This window comes from Myripristis murdjan, chromosome 21 (genome assembly GCF_902150065.1).
Source record: "Myripristis murdjan chromosome 21, fMyrMur1.1, whole genome shotgun sequence".
NCBI classification, from domain to species: Eukaryota; Metazoa; Chordata; class Actinopteri; order Holocentriformes; family Holocentridae; genus Myripristis; species Myripristis murdjan.
The window spans coordinates 24,574,531-24,595,707 of NC_044000.1; the positions used below are offsets into that span (position 1 = coordinate 24,574,531).

Consider the following 21,177-nt stretch of genomic DNA (forward strand, 5'->3'; position numbering starts at 1 on the left):
GCGATAGAGACAGATCTTTGCTGGAGAGTTAAGCCCCTTTGCTAATAGAAATTCAAAGAGAAGGAATTCAATTACAGCGCATAGAGCCACCATGAGTCAAATATATGTCCTGTGCAGCTCTACGTTATCTAAGAAAGAGTAAAGTATGTGTTTGTGTGCCCCTGCGTGTGCATGTGCGTGTGCGTGTGTGTGGTGACAGACAGTGTTTCAGGTAATGTCTGTGTGCCTAATGCCGTATTCTGCTGACTCATGAAGGCAGATGGCACCAGTCGGGGTACTTGCGGAGCAGATGTGACCCCGACACAGTGTATCTGGGAGATGAGAGGCAGCCATCCAAATGCAAAGCCAGGTTGTTACTTCCAACACTGCCACAGGTGAGAAACGGGCTGAAGGTGACAGTGTGCTCAGAATGTCTGGCACGGAGGTTCCCAAACTTTATCATGTCGGTGAAACCCCAAGCTGGTCACCACTACACCGGGGGGTTACCATCTACATTTGCCCAAGAGCCAGAATTTTCCAAGCAGACACTGTGGGAGTCCGACCAACTTGTATTAGTCCACATCAGTGTGAACAGACTCTTATAATTATTATTGTTATTATGGGAAATCCATGATAATAACAAGATAATTAGCTAGAAAAGGCTCTCAGTACAGTGCAGTTCTCTGCCAAGGAGGCAGTTCACTGAGGAGTGATGGTTCATTTCTGTGATTCTGGAAACATAATTGCAGAGTGCAGGTCTGATTGGCAGGGAATATTCATTCAACTTTTTTTTTTTTAGCACAAATATCAGCTTTAACTTGTTTTGATGTTATTATGCAGTGTCCTGATTGGTGGAAAATGCTTGCAGGAAGAAAAGCCTTTTAACTAATAATAAGTTGAAAAATGGATTTGTAACATCTCTAGAACACGAGGCTCAAACGCACATATTTGGGATCAGTAAATCATTCCTATTAAAATTATTTCCATCTCAGTTGTTTTTGGTGTTGCTTCAATATTGGAAGGAAAAAATGGTAGATATCCTAATTACAAAGCACATATTTTTCTCCTCACATTTTCTGAATTCATTAATATTCTGGGGGCCGGATGGGAAGCTTTGGCAGGCTGGATGTGGCCTGCGGGCCACCAGTTGACAATCACTGCACTACACAATGGATCTCCATTACAGAAGACTGTGTTCCAAGGAATCCCATCTGAAAAGATTTTTGTTGGCAGCTATCACATAATTATAATAGACTGAATGTAATACATTCAAATAACTGCATGTGCTGACAGAGGAGTTTATGATTACAACTGTTGCTGAAACAATTCAGCAATTTCTTGATCAACAGTAAATTAATTGGCTATAAATTTGATAACTGAAATTGTTGATTGTCATTTATCAAGTAAAAATCCCAAACACCACATTTGCTGATTACAGTTTCACTAAGATGCTGAGATTTGCTTACTTTTCTCCTTCCATATGATTACAAAATGAGTACTTTGTTGTTTTTGGCTGGCTGTCAAACCAAGGAAGAAATCTGAAAACATCAGTTTGGGCTCTGCAAACATCCCATGAACATTTCTCATTTTTTAACACTACACACTAAATCACTGATAGATTACTCAACATTGAAAATGATCCTTAGCTGCAGCCCTAATCACAACAGTCATCGTGTATATTCATTCACTGTGCTAAACTCTAGCAGGTGAAATAACAGTGGAATTACACTATTCCTCACCTTGCTGGAAGTCTCCTGGAACCCCATCAAGGACCCTCAAGGTCAACAAACTCCGTTCAGGGGTGTACTACACTAACTTTTCAAACCAGACAGGATGAATTGTACAAAGAGACCAATTCAACCTCTGACGTGCATGAGGACTTTTATGCTTAAGTAAAGAGAATTAAGTGATGATAATGCTTTTTCACACTCCTGGTCAAATGCAAAGTATTGTGCACTGAACTGAGCTATACTTTGCTGTACCCATTTGATTACCACCAGGTATTGTTGGAGGGAATTACTATGTGTTCGACAATGTGAACAGGCCAGCACATCATGAGCAAAAATCAGCACAACAATGGAAAGGACTCACAGTGCGATGACTCACTGTGAGCACAGGAATATCGTACAACTGACTCAGGTCAGAAATATTGGCACATTATTATCCTTTTGAACTGCTATTTCTATGGGTCAGCCAATTAAAGACAGCCTTCTTACTCAGAACCAATGGGATAATCCGCCTCGGAAGAGAGTCAGAGTGACTCACAAACTAAACCAACGTGCTCAGGACAACAGAAGAGCCAAGAATGGCAGCTAATCAGACGCCTGTCCGCTGGAAGAACTCGCAATTCCCCATCACAGTGGGTGCTGCATGCATTCCTGTCTAGGGTAACGTCAAAGGGTGCGTCAGTCCCCCTCTGCAGTCTGCAGGGGGTCTGTGGTCAGTGAGGCAAGAAAGTATGAGACGAGGCAGAGGAGGGACAGCAGGCTGATGAGAAGTTACAGGGTGCTGACAAACAGATGAGGTGCGGATCGAAATCTGCTGGATGCCACAGCAGGGTCAAGGTGATTCTACGCAGCCCAAGCCAAGGCAAACTGCACTTATCAAGCACTGATAAGAGACTGACACAACGTTCCAGGAAGACAGACAGATCATGAACAACTAATTGGTATTTCTACACCCACAGGAATTTCGAAAACTTTTTGAAATCGAAACTTGTATTGATTGGCCACGTTGTAATTGTTGGGCATGAAAAACCCGGGGAGCAAACGATGTGTTTTGCATGTCGTTGCCTCATCGGGTTCACTCTCTGTCAGGAGCAGCTACAATTACAAAGTCGCCAATCAATAAAAGTGTCTATCTGAGTAATTCTGGGGTGGGCTGGAGGACTAATTATTTGACAGAGATTCCTCCTGCGCCGGCTGGCATGCAGGAGTACAGAGGGTAACTTCAAGATTTCTACCAGAGAAGTGATTTAGTGAACGCAGCGCAGTTTCTCGCTTATCTTGCAAAAACAGGCTACTGACATCAAAATTAAAACCAGAAAAAATTGGCATTAATAATTTACATCAGGATACCACCAGTTAAATAGTAAACAAGCTGAACTCAAAAAATAAAGTGCAATGGCCCATTGCCAAAAAAATATGAAAGAAAAAAACTAAACCATTTTAAGTATGTATATAGAACAAATTAGGTAATTATTACAGGTTCACTGCATGCCATTTTCCGGTGAAAACTTCCGTGTGAAAAGCTGAAGTGGATAATTGGGTGTTTAGGATTTTTGGAGAGTTTAAAAGCATCTCCATGGCAATTCACTTAAGATAAGTCTTTGTGCCAACAATCTGGTAATACAATACATGTCTGTGTGATGATTCATTGATAAATCTATAAAGTTGAGGCTAATGCTTCATCCCTATCCGACTCGTTAAGAGACAATATCAGTTTCATGTTTCCGAAGGCTGCTCCGATGACAGGATGACTCCGACCTGAACTTAACAGCTGCAGGGACATCGCTATGGCTGGACTCACAGCTGCAAAGAAATTACTGGTGCTGAGTGGATAGAGCTTTCAGGAGCCAGGATACACTGATCCTCAGCAAAAACCTTACATTAACGGACTGCAGCCATCAAGAATAATAGATCACAAAGAACAAGTAGTCCACCAGTTTGCTCTACCAAGGGATTAATGACCGATTCATAATGCAAAGAGGATAAGGCCCGCATGCCATGTGATTAGTACTCTCATCCAAAATACAAATGCTAATCCTCACGCTGTTTGTTGTTGTTTTCTGCTTCTTGAGCTCGACACGATCATGTTTGTCACTATGGCTGTGCAAAAGACAAGCCGTCATCTTTACCCTTCGCGCACTGAAGTGCTACCATGAGTTCTGTGTTTCCAGAGGAATCGGAGCAGGCGGCCTGGCCCCCACAGTCCCTCGTTCCCTTCCTGTATGAGATCATCCATTCCCCTGGTGGATCCCACTTGGCCAGCACTCAGGTCCCTGTCATCTGTTCAAAGTGTGTCATCCTGGCCTTGGTGGCCCTCTTCCTTGGCAGGGCTGGCTGTTCTCACGCTGCGATTTGTGGTCTCCGCTCTCTCTCTCTGTCCACCATGAGCTCTCAGCTGGAGCTTTGGTTTGGAGCTGGCCCATTTGAGATGGTGGAGGAACACGCCAAATAGCACAATACTTCGCTACAGAGGCTGGCATCGGATCACAATGTCCTGCAGAGATGAACCCGGCTCGCTCTAGCTCCCCTGGCGTGAATCTGGCACCGTTTGTAGCCCATAATAAATCTCTACTTAGCACTAACGCGCTCTATCACATTAAGGAGCTGCTACAGATGGAAAACAAGAGATGACACCATATTCAGCCGAACAAAACGGAAACCGAGTCAAACAGTAAAACAGAAAAAAGGGCACGCATCACGGCATGTCTCCGAAAAGAAGCAAGGAGACAAAACACTTCTCACAATGCCTTGAGATTGTTACGAGTTCAACTTCTTTTCCTTTTTGCCCATCAGGTCCTCCACCCCGGACAAGCTTGAGAGAGATTGTGAGGGCTGCTATGAGCGCTTGGCGTCAGTGGGGAGATACCTGACTTCTTTACAGTTTCCTGTTTTCTGATGCATTTTTTCCTCTCTGGTGAAGAGGACGGCTCATGCAGTCGATGGGCTGACAGAAACATACATACACAGACACACACAAACACACACTCTCATAGATAGATAGATAGATAGATAGATAGATAGAAAGATAGATAGATAGAATAAGTGGGACTCTGCAACTGAACACTAGAACAACGAGTAAAAGTCCGATCACTGGGGAGTGAGGCAAAGTTGTGCTTAGGGAAAACAATTCCTGCAGCTGCCTTGGGAATTTCTTGTATCTGTCTGATGCCAGCGCTTCCAGAGTGTGAGCAGGAGATAGATGTTCTCCAGACAGGCACATGACAGATGCATTGTACTGCCTTTCAGGGGACAGAGGTGGATAGTGAGGACAAAGAGTTTTCCGTATGACTGATACCAATAATTTGTGATGCTTATTTAACCAATGTGTTAATGTAATAGGTCCCATAATCCTTTTTTCATTTCTGTTCACATTTCATTTTTCATGTACATACCTGTTTCTGTATTTCTTTTAGGAAACCTTTATATTGTTAGTGGTATTTTTGTTGTGTGACGTTGACATTTTGGTGATGTCACTTCCTGTGGGTTTGTGCTATTCACCACAATCAGAATGAGATGTATCTTGTTTTATTGATTTAATGGAAAAGTCAATTAAATGTGGTACATGTAGGGGCACGTGTGTCATGTGGTCAGTCGCTGCAGGATGTGCTAAAGAGAGGTGTGCATGCAGAAACACGATCATGTGAAGCTGCTGTGCTGACATGATTGTGTTTTAGGCAGCCTTTAGGAGAACAGATCCCCCCGGCTGGCAAGGCAGCGGCTGTCCCTGTCTCATTTATCATCATCATCCACCAACAAAATACAGAGTTAGTGGCGAAATTGAATGTCAGTCACTTACAGCACACTTTGCCCTCTCTCCAGGAGTCATACACCCAAAACCAAACACACAGACACAGACAAGAAAAGACATAAAGCATCACTGCTCATTTTCTTTGCTCTGCAGCCCTTAAAAGATGGAGAGACAGCACACAACATTTAATGAGTGCCTTCATTGTCACTCGAGGAATCAGGATAGGCAGTGAATGAAAACCTAGCAAAGGGAACACTACAAATGATATAAAGAGATATGACATATTAGAAGCACAGCTTCAAAAGCTCCAATAACTGAGTGGGCTCTTGTCAAATTGTGCCTGTACAAAAGGACTGGTGGAACGGGGCCATTTAAACCCCGATGGAGAAGCCATAAACTGTGCAGACGAAAGGCAGCAGAGAGATTCTCGGGAGGAGTAAATTGCGGTGACTTTATAACTCCTGTCAGAAAATTCCTTGGACAATAGAGACTCTAATGGCACTAAGATGGCAAGTCAATGAGCATGATGGAAGGGGAAGAAGTCATACAACATGATTACTTTTTATCATCCCATTACTTACCCACAGTTGACCCAGGCGATGGTCCCTTGGCCCTTCACTGTCTGGGCCACATCTGACAGTAGCTTCAGCTGAGAGTCCCCTGATGTTGCTGCACACACACACACACACACACACACACACACACACAGAGTATACTGGTTACTAAAACCTTTCAAAATCCCGGGACAAGCTCATAGCTCAAGACACAGAGAGCACTGTCATGTCAAACACAGGCAGATAGTGAAGAGGAGTTGAGTTACAGTGGTGTTCAATGGCTAGCGACAAAGAAAGAGATCACTGGGTTAGTGGGGGGAGTGATGGGACAGTGTTTCCTAATACCTTTCACTAGACGGGTGTGGGGAGGGGGGGCTAAAGTTACATCAGCTTTCAACATCTTACAATAGCGTGGCTAAGAAGAGGGGGTGGGAAGATTATAAGCCGGTACAAAGACCCCACGACTGCTGAAACAGACCAACTTTTAGTGTACCGTGAAGCACTGCGGTTACCGCATTTGGAGCCGTTCTGAACGTGGACTCTGCACCTACACAGAGAGTTCATGAACACAAGGAAAACATCACCTAGCTGCCCACCCTGTTAAGAACAAGGTGGGAGAAAACTATTCCGCAATAATCTGTAGCAGCTCCAACAACACACTGCAATATTATGATATTTCCTGAGATATGGCATACTAAGTGGATTCCTGTGAGTAAAGTAAACAAAGTGTAATGTTCTAGTCCTTGTGTAAGACAATACATCATTTTTATGCCAGTTCCACTGACTCCCCCCACCCAGCCCACAGCCTCCCCCATTTCCACCTAAACAACTTTAACTTGTTTTATTTAGCACAAGGAGAGAGCAATTCCTTTGGATGCTCGAGGTCAAGGCTGCGTTTCGATTTATGGACACTGCCGTGACTCCCGAGGGTCCTGGCTCACACCGGGTCGGTAACAAAAACATCTGGCCGTTCGGTGCCAGATTATTTCCCCGTACGGAGCCGAGGGTGAGCAGATAGAGGTTTGGCTGAATTTGTGATGTGCTGATTACGAAGGTTTGACAGGTGTTGAGCAAAACTCAAGCGGGCTCTGCCTGACTGCCATAGGTCAGAGGCTGGTAATGAGTGATGAAGGCAGGGGCTGCGCTTGTCAGAACCGTTTCTGCTTTGGGGGGAGCAAATGTGATACAGCAGGCTGTGGTCACACAACGGGACGGTGAGGAGAAAATGAAACCAGCATAACGGGAAAACTGCTAAAGGACACGGGGAACCTCTGGTCCCTTTGGAGTAAGAATGCTATGCTTTGCTGCAGTAAACAATCAATCACAATCAGAACTCAATACATGGAAGTCCAATCCAATGACCTAACACAGGCTGAAATGGGCCTGAATTATGAAACAAATAAATCTGTTGCTGTGGGGGCATGGAGAGCCTGCTGCTGCTTATTGAGCGGCAGAGAGTTGTTTGAGGATGAAATGGAGAAGTAAGCAACACCGAGAAGCTCCTTGTACGAGCCCGAGGAATGTACTCTTCTTCTAGCCTGAAAAACGCAAATGAAAATTGAATTAAAATACAGACAGGCGACGTCCCTAATGGTTGCAAAGAAACGGTGGCTCACGGCTCTTTTTGAGTACGCTAAGCTCTTTGGTCTTTGTTCTACTACTATTGTCTATTTCTACGATAATATTATTTGAAAATTCATTATAGAAAGAGGCTGCAACTGAACGTTATCTGTTTGAAACACAACAGGCTATAGCTGCACACAACAATAATCACAATTACTATGCATGGGACTATTATCACAATTCTTATACGTAATTACTATAAGATATTTGGGGGAAATAAAGCGAACTGATTGCACTTTTAGATGTTTAAATGCTGCAGAATTCGATGGTTATAAGAAGAAAAAAACAAAACTGTGATATAATATTAAACACAGTTAATTGTGCAACCTTAATACATGCCTTTTTAGTTTTCTTGCACCTGCTTTGTGAGGATGTCCATTTCTGTGTTGGAACTGTTTGGATGTGAACGTGCAACCATCTGTATATTCATGCACAATTAAAGTCACAAGAAGATGGAATTTCACTGGTGTCTTTCTTCTGTAAATTTGAATTTGAAGTTAATATAGGACAGAGCACGATGTGAGGAGGGACGGTTCAGAAGTGGTATAAATTCTACAATGCTTTGCACGTAATCTCAAGAGGTTACTAATTCCAGCCTCCTGGATGCAACCATGGTATCTCTGGAAAAGGCAACAGGTTTTCAGGAATTGATAACCAATGATGCACTGCTGCAGCATGCTACTGCTTGGGACTCGGGCTGAATAACTGAGGAAAAACTCCTATTGTAATTACTAATAAGTCATTGTATTGTAAAACATAATAAGTCAACATCACTTTGTATCATCTTTGCATAAGGCCATGAAATTAGGATTGACTGCCATATTTTAGGTAGCTAATATTTGAGTTACACAGTGTTGGTTTGATATCACAATTTACATTCTATACGGAATAAACACTAACTACTTTATTTAGCAAATCATTTCACATGAGCCAGCAGACACTGTAACATGCTGCATACTGATATCAAAATATGTCCTGCTGACAATTGTGAAATACAGTTTCTTCCATGTAGACGAGCCCTATGAGATATATACAGACTTTTTCAATATTTCACATTTTTATGCAACCAAGAAACATCTGCAATGGAAAAAGAAAGAGAGGGAGAGGGAGAGAGAGAGAGAGAGAGAGAGAGAGAGAGAGAGAGAGAGAGAGAGAGAGAGACAGATCTAATGGTTTAAGATTTTCTAAGATTGAAAATAATAAAAGTTTTTTTTGTCTTTTACAGGTTGGCATTTTTATGCAAGCCTTCAGATATATAACAAAGAAACTGCTAAAACAGATTTTTTCAATCAGTAAGAGAAGTAAGAGTCATGGCCATATCATACAGAAATACAAGAAAACAGATTAACTGTAATGAACTGTAAAGTCACTCTTCATTTTGCTCTAATTTTACGGGAGCGTCTACATCCATTAAATAATGAACGGGTGGACGGCGGTCTTTCCCAACCTGTCTTGGTGTAAAGCACCAGAACGTTGGTCCTTGTCCTGAGCAGCTTCTTGAAGTCTTTGTGGTCGCTGACCCTCTCTATAAGAGGAGACACCTTCACCGCCTCCAGCACTGACAGCAGCCAAACCTGGTGAAACACACACACACACACACAACACTTACCAGCTGCACACATTAATCAGTCCTCACAGGAGCGAATGCCAACAGGTAGCAATCAAGTTGATGACTTCAGAGGATCTGTCTTACCCACCAAGCACTATAGGAGGATCAATCCATCACATTTCTCAAGTGAAGTAGAAACTACTGTATATTTTTTATAACTTTTAATTAATACTGATCTGTCAGCAATTTAAAAAACAGTCTAGGAGCAATTTTAGGTAGCTGGAAATATGCAGAGCAACTTAAAACGTTTGTTTTCATGAATGTAAACCTAGTTAATGATGCTTTCACACTGTAGGCAGTCTGGCAAGGCAGTGTGGCCGCACTGGTCCAAGTTGAGACCCTGGAGTGAATGAGGCAGAGCTACAGGCTTGTAATAATACAGTAGTCCACTGCCCAATAAATCAAAAGGCTGTGGTGGCATTAGAGGCCAAGGGCAGCGGCTGCAGAGCCTATCTCTTAGCTGGCACCCTGAGCTGGAATGAAAAAACCATATTAACAGTCTCAGCTTGAGATACAGTCCAGGTATGCCTGGTACAACGGCGCGCTCAGACCTTGAACCCTTGCTCTCATTAACAGAGCTTCCACACTGCATTATTGATTTCTTCTCAACTACCATGGGACATAAGCAAGAGAGGATGATCCCTCAGATTGGTGTGAGTTGTTATCTGAAGGATTTCAAATAACAACTCACATCAATCTGGAAGATCATCCCTCAGATGCAAGTTGTTATCCAAGATAACAGCGTACACCGGTGACGCTTTCAAAGGATATGGCAGTTGGGTGCATCATTACAGAATATGGATCCTTTGATTCGTTCGACACTGTGCTGGTACAACAGTTGAGCTAATAGCGCCGTCATGAGACTATCACACACCTAAAATGGGAATCAAAGCCCACAACAAGAGGCTTACAATAGACTTCAGACTTCAGAATCAGACTTCATGACCCCCAAAAAATCCTCGCCGAACATTTAATGCATTCTAATCGCCTATGTCCCATCACAGTTCATTACGAAGTCCCTCCTTCCCACCTCGTCCCCTACAGAGAACTAAATTAGACACCAAACACTGCTTGCTCAGCGGATACCGCCTGATGAGTGATATCACCTGGAATGACAACAAGCACCTGTCAGGCTCATTTTCTCATTTTTAATTCCCCACTGGATGCTGCTGCGAGGCGGGTACAGCAGGAATTTCAAGTCACTACTACTTTGCTTGTCGGTATATTTCTAAATTAACATGGAGACGGGAACCAAAGGGCACACAAAGTATTGAGACGGCTCCACTATCCTGCAGCACGGTTTGGATAAAAGCTATCATCAAAGGCCACAGAAACATCTGAGGTGAAACAACGTCTGTCCAGTCATTAATTGGGGTTGCAGTGTGGGGGTTATACTGTCTCTACGAGGGGGAGTCTGACTGCAGATTAGGCTAATGTGATGACAGGATAAACATAGGATATGTCAGTATATGATTAGGGAACCGCATTGTGAGGGGTAGGCTAATTAAAGGCTGGCTAGGTGTCACATCTCTGTATAGGTGCGCCCCCGGTGGTTAGAGGGGCAGGGCAGGCAAGGGAGGGGGGGGGGGGGGGGGGGGGGGGGGGGGGGGGGGGGGGGGGGGGGTTGTTAGAAGGAGATGAGAAGGGATGGCAGGTAGTCTCTTATTTATTCAACTGAGACAGGAAATGCTAATAAGAATGGAAATGCTCGAAGGCCCCCGGTTACAATGATTACAACGACACAAACGCGTTGTTACTGCACCTCTTTCTCCGGAGCAGTGTAACATTTACATCGAACTCATGCTCGGGATGTAAAGAGCCCAAAGTGGAAGCAGCTACCCAGTTTTAAAGGCATTTTCAAAGCCTGTTTGTTGTGGTTTGAATCGGTGGGATACGTGATGCTTTGTTGCACTGTTCATTTGGTTGGGTTTGGTTTCACGTGGCAAAAAATTCAAATTGTTTCCTCTCTCGCTTTATTGTACAAACACATTCAGCTGATACGGTATCCAACATGGGCCATCAGTAGCTTTTGCATCTCTACATTATTGCGGCACTCGTTTGGGCGAAATACCAAGAAGGCAATGTCCAAACAAACCGCACCAGTTTGATTTAATCAGACTAAACAAGGCAGGTAGGACACTGGCTGTACATGGATCTTTATGAGATTACATCAGCTAGTACTGGGTGATATGTCAATATCATATTGATACTGTAATATAAGACAAGATATCATCTGGGATTTTGAGTATCATAATGTTGTGATATGGCATAAAAGTTGTGTATCTTTGTTTTTAAAGGCTGTATTATGATAAAGGGGTTGCAATTCTGACTTTGGTTCAGGCCCCAGCAACAATCACAGCATTTCCATCGTACGTTCAGTAGAAATGAAAATTACAATGCAAAAATGATCAGTTCCTCTCAATCGTGAGTCATAAACGTAAACGTAATATCTGTCAGAGTAATTGCAGTGTGATTCTTTTTTGTAACCATATTGTTCAGGCTTCCCGCGCAAACTGACCCTTAAACATGAGTGGATCCTGTAGCATAAAAAGGTGCCACAGATAAGTGCACACAGGGCCGACCGAAGCTTGCGTCAAGCTGCCACGGCTGACGGCTGTGACATGTTGTGATCGTGATACATCCACTTACTGAAGCGTGCGTGAACTTTCAGTGACAGACACTGAATAATAGAAATGACAAGAGAAAGGATGGCACTGACAATTTCCCCTCCGAGCATCAGAGCTGACAGGGCCATTCAAAACTAAATAGGACTTTGCCTCCAATAAACCGTCGCACATGTTTCTAAAATAATAAACCATGCGTGCAATAGTGCTGCGTTACGTAGACAAGACATTCGGTGGATATGAGGAGTCGAAGTATGAAAAACAGATAAGATAAAAATGCACTGATTGATTTTAATGGTCTCCAACTTTATCAGCGTTGCTCCCGCCCTTTCCATAAACAGCAATCTTGAAATTTAAACGATGAGTGACAAATGCTAGCAACGAAGGATAAATTATTAAACAACTCAGATCATCTTTCATCAGATCCCCACGTCTTTAATCAACTCACTTGACCGTTCATCTCTCGAATTCTGAATTCCCGTATATTTTTCAATCAAATCCATGTTTGCCTTGATTTATTTTGCCGCTGACAGGGTGACAGGGCGAAGAGAGGATTGTGCCCTGCGATGACCATCAAGATAAACACAGCAGAGATGTGTAAAGAAGCTCATATGAATATCATTTCATTCAATTTATCTGACAGAGCAGGGTTAGTTGTGCATACACCTGTCAGCCCATTAGTGCGTCAGTATATATGGTTACTAGCACGATGGATGGGTGAACAAATACATAAGTAGCCTTACTCCATGGGCTGATATAATGACATTGGATATTTAGAAAATAATATATTTCAATACAAAAGTATAGTATTCTGCTGTCGTAATCACAAATGAGATGGCTTGCTGCACTTTAATATTATCATTTATTTGCCTTTCAGTTGAATCATCCCGTGACCTTATGGTTACTTTGGGATATCGTGATTACAAACGTCTGCTGACTAAACTGGTGATAAAATATGATAGATAATTTTGTATAAAAAAAAAAAAAGACAAATTTAGGCATGAAATGTTTTCAGGAATATTATTTGGAAAAGGTCAGACATTTGTTTCGACAACACACCTGACATTAAAATTTGGTTGAGTGGGATGGAGTGGATGAAATGGATTATTTAACAAGTGACTCTGCATGCATGAGACATGATGTGATATATATTGACAGCAAAAAAAAAAAAATCCTTCCACTCCTCATTGATTTCAACAACATGAAGTTCAAGTTCAGGTTTACTTAGAGCCCAAAATCAGTTTACAGCCTTAAAGGGCTTTACAGACCCACGAATTTACAACAAACAAACAAATAAAAAAAAAAAAAACGGCGAAGCTGTTTTTACTTTCAATCCTTCCCATAACCCTATGTCCCTTTTCCCCTATGGCCCCTATTCCCCCCCCTCTCTCTCTTCATCTCTCTCACATATGCACACCCAATACAATCACAAGACTGGCTGAGAAACACATGCTTGCCCTTGGAGAATCATTTTCAGACTCCACACTTCACCTTTATATTTTAACAATGTATTGATCTACCAATCATCCCGTCCCCTTGCTGCTACAATCAGGGTGGGGGACCGGCTTTGTGGGCGTCTGCCAGCCGCTAGAAGATGGATGTTGGGGCTCGCTGGCCGCTCCCGGGTGGGTTGCTGTTTTCTGTCTGGAGTCTGCCGGCCACTTTCGTGTTTGGCTGGCGGCTGGTGCCAGTTTCCCACCCTGGCAACCATAAATGCCAGTTATGGATGACATTCACGTCAGAATAAGACCAGGTTGGGGAGGGGGCACTGCCGCAGCACCGCCTGCAGGCTCTCACATGCAACGTGAGCATCAGAACAGCACCGTATCCTAAACGACTCCCCGAGGTCAAAGGGCATCTGGGGACACGCTTGTCCAATCTCTCGCCTGCCACAAGCGCCTCATGGAGTATGGAGGTGGCTGCTGGATTCAGATGATGGAGAAGTGATTTACTGTTGGGTGGCTGGTGGGTTTGAGCGTTGAGAGTTAATTTCCCAACCTGGATACAAATATTATTAGATAGAACAGTTAACAAGGTTACTACAATGGAAATAATAATATCAGCAATAATACCCCCAGGGTCATCTGTTCATGTTTCTACCAAACAGCAGGCATACCACCCCAATTCTCTATTTTTCTGCTCCTAAAATCCCGACTGCTGCTTAGTCTTGACTTTACCAAAACTTTCCTTTTCGCTCCCTCTCTCCGCTCTCCTTAAACCCCTCACTACCCTCAATCACACTCATATATTGTTATAATATATTATAATGTATTGTATTATTTCATTATATCATATTGTCTTATAATATTATGTTGAATTATATTAGACTACTATTTATCTCCTTCACTCACTTCGTCTATCCGATGACCCCGTTTCAGTACTGTCCATTATTAGTCCACTTAGCTCTGCAACCTCATTCCCACTATAGGGAATAGAGAATACACAATATTCCCACTACTCCTCACATCACAAAACATATTCCCACATTGATTATTTTCCGATCAAGAACTCAGTCATGTGTACACAGAATTCAACATCAACAGTATTTTATTTTATTTTTTTTTTTTTTAGACCTATCACCATCAAACTGCTTATAGGAATATACCCGTATCCCCCACCTCGACGGCGCTTCAATACCTCACTCAAAGACAAAGATTTTATCAAGTAGCCTACTCTGAACAGGAATGGACATCCTTTTGAGAAACCGCCACCTTTGATACAACCACAAGTACTCACCGGGAAACAGCCGACACAGCTCTGAGAGGTAAAATAATAGCATATCCCACATTAAAATAATAATAATTTAAAAAAAAAAAGCAGAAACTGTAAGAGACAGGTTTCTACAGCAGGAGGTGAACCGACTGGACACCCTGGCCTCTCACACACCTACAGACATGATAAGCAAAGACTTACTCCAAACCAAACACAAACATTACCGTTTTATTCACAAAAAAAAAAAAAAAAAAAAAGAACAGAATACAATCTTGGCCGTCACAATTTCAAAAGCTCTTCATTTAAATTATGTTATTTGCACTTTGTAATAACAGCATTTTGAAACTGCTTACGTTTTAGCAATAATTAAGCAAATAAACACAGTTCATCACATTCGCACTTTGTTGTCATTAAACCTTTGTTAAATTTTTGGAGGCTGGGTCAAATTGGCAACCCCATGTCACGCACTGGACCATGTCCTCAGGTAAGCGCATCGTCCCATCCATACTAACTCTGCACTCCCGAGGACAAGGTCTCTGCTACACTGACCTCTTCCTTCCACACCTGGCAGGAAGCCAATACGGAGAAACCTTACCAATGGCTAACAATCAGCAAGCCTTGTAGCATAATGGCTCCAAAGGCTTGTTTCCACCTGACATCACTGTGAGTGGCATGCTAATAGTGCTGCATTAGTACCTTCCCAACATAGTCTTCCCCCATTATCACCATCTACTCTACAAACACTGCAGGGGGACAGCCTCACCGGTACAAAGCAGATCGATGGAGACAAGACACGAGGTGAGAAGCACAGTGGGGTATAGTCACACACAGCTGCTAATCCCTCACGCAGTTACACAGGTATATGAATCCGCAGGGAATGCTAAATGAGAGGCAGTGAATACAAAGCAAAGACAAAACAAACCTCTTTTTAACTCGGTGTACTCTACGCTTACTGCAGTGTGCAGCCACTACCAGAATGGCTCTGATGCTATTTTATCTCTTAAATCAATTGTCTGCTCCAACCACAGCAGCAAAACGCTCAAGGCTATAGGCTACCAGCCAAGCCACACTTGAAAATACTTAAATAAAAACCTCACCTTAACAAAAGGCTAACACTTTAAACCACTGAAAACAAACACCAGGCATAACCAAAAATCACCCAGTTGCACTGTTATGCTCAGTGTTACAATGCTGGGCTCCTTTCAAATGCCACAAAAGCTGCCAGCTGCTCAGCTGGAGGTCACACTTAAGACAACAGATTAAATGTCAACTGGCAAATATAAAAGGGCAAGTGTGACCCATACACAAAATCCGTCCTCACAGTCATAATCTCACCCAAAATTCTTTTATCATCGATTACAACCAACAACAATTGCGTTCCCGATTCCGTTACACAGTGCGGGACGAACCCTGGGAGTCAGTGCACTGAAGAAATCCATTAGCGGTCTGTGCACCTACCTTCCTTATTATTCCCCATAAAGGTGTGTCCTGTCACACTGCTGTAAAAAATGCGGCGCTTACTAAGCAGCGGGCGCCCGGCTCCTGCCCGGTAGCCCATACCCTCCATCTGGTGTGACAAATCTGCTTAATAAATGGCATCCAGGTTTTAGAGATCTAGAGGCTGTACTGAATCAGCACAAATCACATCAGTGTTTGTCAAGCACTCTGCCTTAATTTCCCTCTGACTAATGAGTCAGTCAGGTGTGTGTGTGTGTGTGCGGAGGTACAGTGTTCCTGCGTGGGGGTTTGGTGATTGTAAAGGGAGGAAACACAATATCCAGAGTGCCCACAATAACTATCTTGGCACTCAAGTGATCAACTCTATCAAATTTCAACAACCAGCAACAGATTTGAGAGGAGTGGCCGGGCCTGCCGACACGCAGATGAATCACTGTTGCAGTCCAGAGGAAGTTTCACTCCAAACGCAGAAATCTACTGTTTGACAAAACCAAAGCTGCTGGTACCAAGGAGAAAGTACATCACAGCCTGCTATTATTAAATTCTGAGTCATCTTAAGGCCGTTGCTTGCATAAGAGTTCTGCTTTTGAGTACAGAATCATCTGTGAATTCGGAAGTGATAAAGGAATATTTCACCCCCCCCAAAAAAAAAAAAAAAACTAGAGATTTTGCATCATTTAAACACAGATTGGCTACAGTGAGACTTCAATGTGGTGACTGAAGCATAGTGCAGCCAATCAGTGAATAAGAGCCCATCGCCAGTGAACAAGCCAAGGGCAGGTCTTCAAAAATAATGAGTGCGCAGGTCAGTCGTGCACACTTTCTTGTGCAAGAGGCATTCTTCAGAAGCGGTTTATTTAGACTTTTTTTTTTTTTTTGTAGCTTAAGCAGATTGGTTTGGGACATACTGAACTTTGTATCAAGCTGCACAAAGGGTTTGAGATTATGGCAGTATGTTTGTACGCTGGACAGAAAAATCCGTATTAAAAGAAATGGCTGCAGTTTTTGAAACTCTTTGCTCTCCATGAGGCATTTGATTAAAACTTTTTTTGTGTGTGTCAGACATTCAAGATAACTCAGGCTGAGCACATGATGCAAAATATAGCTACAGTTTTTGGTTGAGGTACTCCTGTAACTTTACATATTTCAAGTTGTGAAATAGAGTGAGCATATACAGAAAAAATGGATGTACAGTAAATTGGAATAAACCGTCTCATATAAAGGACAACTGGGCCAGATGAGACAGATCCCCCTGAGAAAATGAGGTTAGTGGTGAAGTGAGAGGCATAGGAGGGGCATGAATAAGTGATACTAGTGATAGTGATAGTGTGTGTGTATGTGTGTGTGTGTGTGTGTGTGTGTCTTAGTGCAAGGTCTGATATTACCACTTAAGTGCCAATGGTGGCAACATTTGTCTTAAATGCATAAATTAATAAGGGTCCCCTGCCACACTGGACAGTAGCTCTTTGAGACAAAAACCCTTCAATGTCTCACCTGTATACAGTCTTTGGTCTTGATCTAACACTTTATCCCCGGTGGCCATCATACACTCTCTATACCTGTGAGCCAATCAAATCAAAGCAAAACAATGGCTCCATATCAAACAGAACATCACAGTATCTCTTTTTGTTCATCAATCAGCACTGAACAGGCCGGGTAGAAGCTTTTTATTTAAAAATAAATAAATAAATAAATATGCTGCATGAATTATTTTGGCTGGTAAACATAATTCTTGGCAGGTAACTTTTTTTTCAGTTTACAGCCCTTAGCAAGTGAGCCAAGTCCATGTTGGACAATTTGTGTGTGTGTCGGTGGAAAGGACTCCTGATTAAAGGGAGAAATTGGTTTGACAGGCGGGCCTGCCAGAGGCACAGCATCCCCCCCCACCCAGGCAGCCACCCTCCAACACAGGGTGCACTTGTTAGCCGCTCCTCGGGGGAATTACCTCCACACCCCACAGTGCTGCCTGACTCACTGCCGGCCTCCCTGCCAGCCCGAACTGCCATTTCTCCTCACTCACAAAGACACATGACAAACAGTCCCAGCCTCACAGGGAACACGGGACACACACTAACACACTGAGTACACACACAAGAGGAACACCCATGTTTGCAAAGGCTGCCACACAACAGGAAGTGGAGCAGGAAAAGGTCGGTATCAGTGTTCACCACCTCAGAGTGACTAACAGGAATTTATAGCTGCAGATGTGTGTATATGTAAGTGTGTGTGTGTGTGTGTGTGTGTGTGTGTGCAAATGCCTCCAGACAACCATTTTCATTAAACAGACATTGCAAACTTCGTGTTCCCTAATCTTCTGCAGTGACTGTCATATGACATGGTAAACACTGTGCAATGACTCCCAAAGGGCGCTTGTATTATACTCGCACACACATAAAACCCTTCCAACACACCCAGCAGTGACCCAACCATTTGTGCGCAAAGCTTCAAAAAGCTTTCAGTTTAAATGAATGAATGGACGAGCGCCACCAAAGCAGTTCATGTAATCAGCTCAGAGACTAACTGCACTTCTCCTCACCTTTTGGCCGCAGGAGAGGCCAGCCACCAGAGCGCACAGTGAAGAGAGTTAGCTCAGGAGGTCTACATGTTAGGACTTTTCCATCTGCACTTTCCATTGCCATTTTTTTTCCCTCTGGATGATACCTATGGCTGAGACATTGGGGAGGGACCTAGTTTCTTGTGCACACAGGCGACAATTTAGCATTATGTCCCTCCGTGCATGCCACTTCACCAACTTCAATAAACGCACTAACAGGGTGTTCGACCTTGCCTGCACCGCTGGAACCACAGTTCGCCTGTTCTGCTGGCTAAATTTGAGCACCAAGTTCAGTCAAGGGCTGTCAACTTTGCCTCCTGCACGGATTGAAGACGCGGTGAGGACCGATTTGGATTTCCTCTAGATTCCTAAACCACCGACGCAGCACCGCCCGCAAAATCCAACCAAAGGCGCGTATCGCCGTCGCTGCCTACATGGCGCACAAAATACGACTGTGGGACTCACCAGTAACACCAATATGTACATTTTTGCCTCTCTCATCCGACTCCCGTAGCGGTTCCAAGAGGCCATGATGCCGTTGCCACGTCTGGATGCGCAGGCGCAATCTGTTTTCCACGGATTCTTAGCCACGGCGCAAGATGTCTTGGGAAATGTAGTGTTGCATATAAGCGCTGGTAGGATTTTTAGCGCAGGCACTCCCGCGGTGCCTTCCATGCTGTTAGGATAGAGACTCGGCTTTGTGCATGATTTATTATCTGCACAATGCAGCCATATTCCCGAACAATTGAAAACATGGGAGGCTAATTAGTATATTGGCTTCTAATTGGATGGCTCTTAATCAGTTACTTGTTTCAGTCAGATCTAATTGAAACTCCCGTCCTTTAGCTTATTTAGTTTGATTATGTCTGTGAAATGTGCGTCGTTGAATTGGATCTATTAAAGGCAAAGAGGCAATGTGCTTTAACACACAGAAAAGCGATTTAAAATGCATTTATTGTAAATGCCGTATACCGAGTCACAATAATTTTATTTGTGAAAGTTATACATTTAAGAAAGAAAGAAAGAAAGAAAGAAAGAAAGAAAGAAAGGAAAAATATTCGTTTAGAAAACAATAGAATAGAATAGAATAGGAAGCCCACCCAATTTCAGTATAGCCTACACTTTTTAGGCTTTAAAGGCTAATTTATATTTTTAGTAGACTGTGTGACAGTGTTTTTTTCCCCCTTGTCTCGGTACCGACACCTGTGTAACTCAGTTTAATGCAGCCTCAGCCTATACGTTTAAATACTGAAAACACCTGATATCAGCTACCAGGAATCTGGTATTGAGACATTCCTGTTAGTAATAGCGACAGTCCATTCTGCAGAGATTAAAACCACAGTGCTTGATTTTTGCCTGCTGTTGCTGTTTACCTTGTATAATCCTCTAGTCCAGTCCACCTGTTTGTTACTACTCCACCAAAACTAGAATAGAAAAATATAGAACAGAACAGAACAGGATAGAATAGAACAATTGAAAGTGGACTCTTTTAACCAATGATGTTGCTTACATTAATTGTTGTTTATATAGGCATTTGCTGTAATCTTGGTCTGGATTTAACAACACCTCTGTGCCAAGTGGCCTGCCTGCCACGGTGCCCCACGCCAGGTACGGAGTCTGAGACAAAGACGAAACAGGGGGCGCCGTCCTGGCAACAAAAGGGGAAAAAACACACTCCCAAGCAGGAGCAGGGTGATTCATTCAGAAAGACTGCCTGCTCCGCTCTCGCTGGACACACTATTGCGACACTCCTCAAGCTCTCCGTGCGTGTCCGTGCGTCCTTCCTCTCTGCTGCGTGCTAATCGCACCCCTCTTTTTGCTCAGCCCCCCCCTCCTCTATCCCGTTGGTATCGTCCGACGCGCACGGAGAGAGCGCAGTTGTCGGCTGCAGGTCGCTGGAGAGACACACACGGCGGCTGAGGATACAACAACACTTTGGCTGGTTGAAGACAAACCCATCGCAAATCTATCTCTGCAACTAAGAGCGCGCCTCTGATTTTCTCCACATTTTCCTCCTGGCTGTTTCATCAACTTGCGGAATAGAAACATCTTTAAAGGTAAAAGATAATCTACTTTTTCTCCAACAAAAGCCTTGAGTGATTTTTTTTTAAAAGAGACTTTTCCAGTGTGTTGCCCACCAGTCTGTAGCTGTCACCCTACTTAGAAAATGCTGTCAGGGAAAATGGATGATGCCTGACTTTTATTGGTGTGTTTTGATTGAAAATCTGGGTTATATTTTACAAATAAAGATAAAAGCTGCAGTTTACTTATTCAAATAAATAGGAATAAGGCCATATAGGGATATAGAAATAGCAAAATATATAATATATAATGAAGGCTTTATGCAACCAGACTTTGCAGCCCGTTTTGTGTGTATATGTGTGTTCGTGTTTATTTATAATTTTATTTATTTATATATTTATTTATTTACCGTTTTCTTGTTTCATCGGGGTTTGAACAATGTGCGGGTTTCAATTAGTTTTTGCCAGTGTGCCCCTGACATGATGTTTTCTTCCATTTTACTCACTTTTGACTATTTTAGGTTGCATGAATATTTGCCCGCTTATATTGAATGTGTTATTCAGAGCA

General features: G+C 43.0%; 2 protein-coding genes across 2 annotated transcripts in view; one reads left to right on the forward strand and one right to left on the reverse strand.

Moving 5' to 3' along the window:
* The window catches only part of pdia5 (protein disulfide isomerase family A, member 5), a 62,594-nt gene extending 43,425 nt beyond the window's left edge, over positions 1-19,169 (reverse strand). The window contains exons 1-3 of the mRNA XM_030081134.1: positions 19,054-19,169; positions 9,079-9,205; positions 6,036-6,123 (exon numbers count right to left, since the gene is read on the reverse strand). Coding sequence (XP_029936994.1) covers positions 6,036-6,123; positions 9,079-9,205; positions 19,054-19,119 — 281 coding nt within the window. The 5' untranslated portion in view covers positions 19,120-19,169. The remainder of the gene's footprint in view (positions 1-6,035; positions 6,124-9,078; positions 9,206-19,053) is intronic.
* Positions 19,170-20,454: 1,285 nt separating this feature from the next.
* Positions 20,455-21,177, forward strand: part of sema5ba (sema domain, seven thrombospondin repeats (type 1 and type 1-like), transmembrane domain (TM) and short cytoplasmic domain, (semaphorin) 5Ba) — a 161,296-nt gene continuing 160,573 nt past the window's right edge. The window contains 1 exon segment of the mRNA XM_030080367.1: positions 20,455-20,645. The gene's annotated coding sequence lies outside the window, so the exon portion shown is untranslated.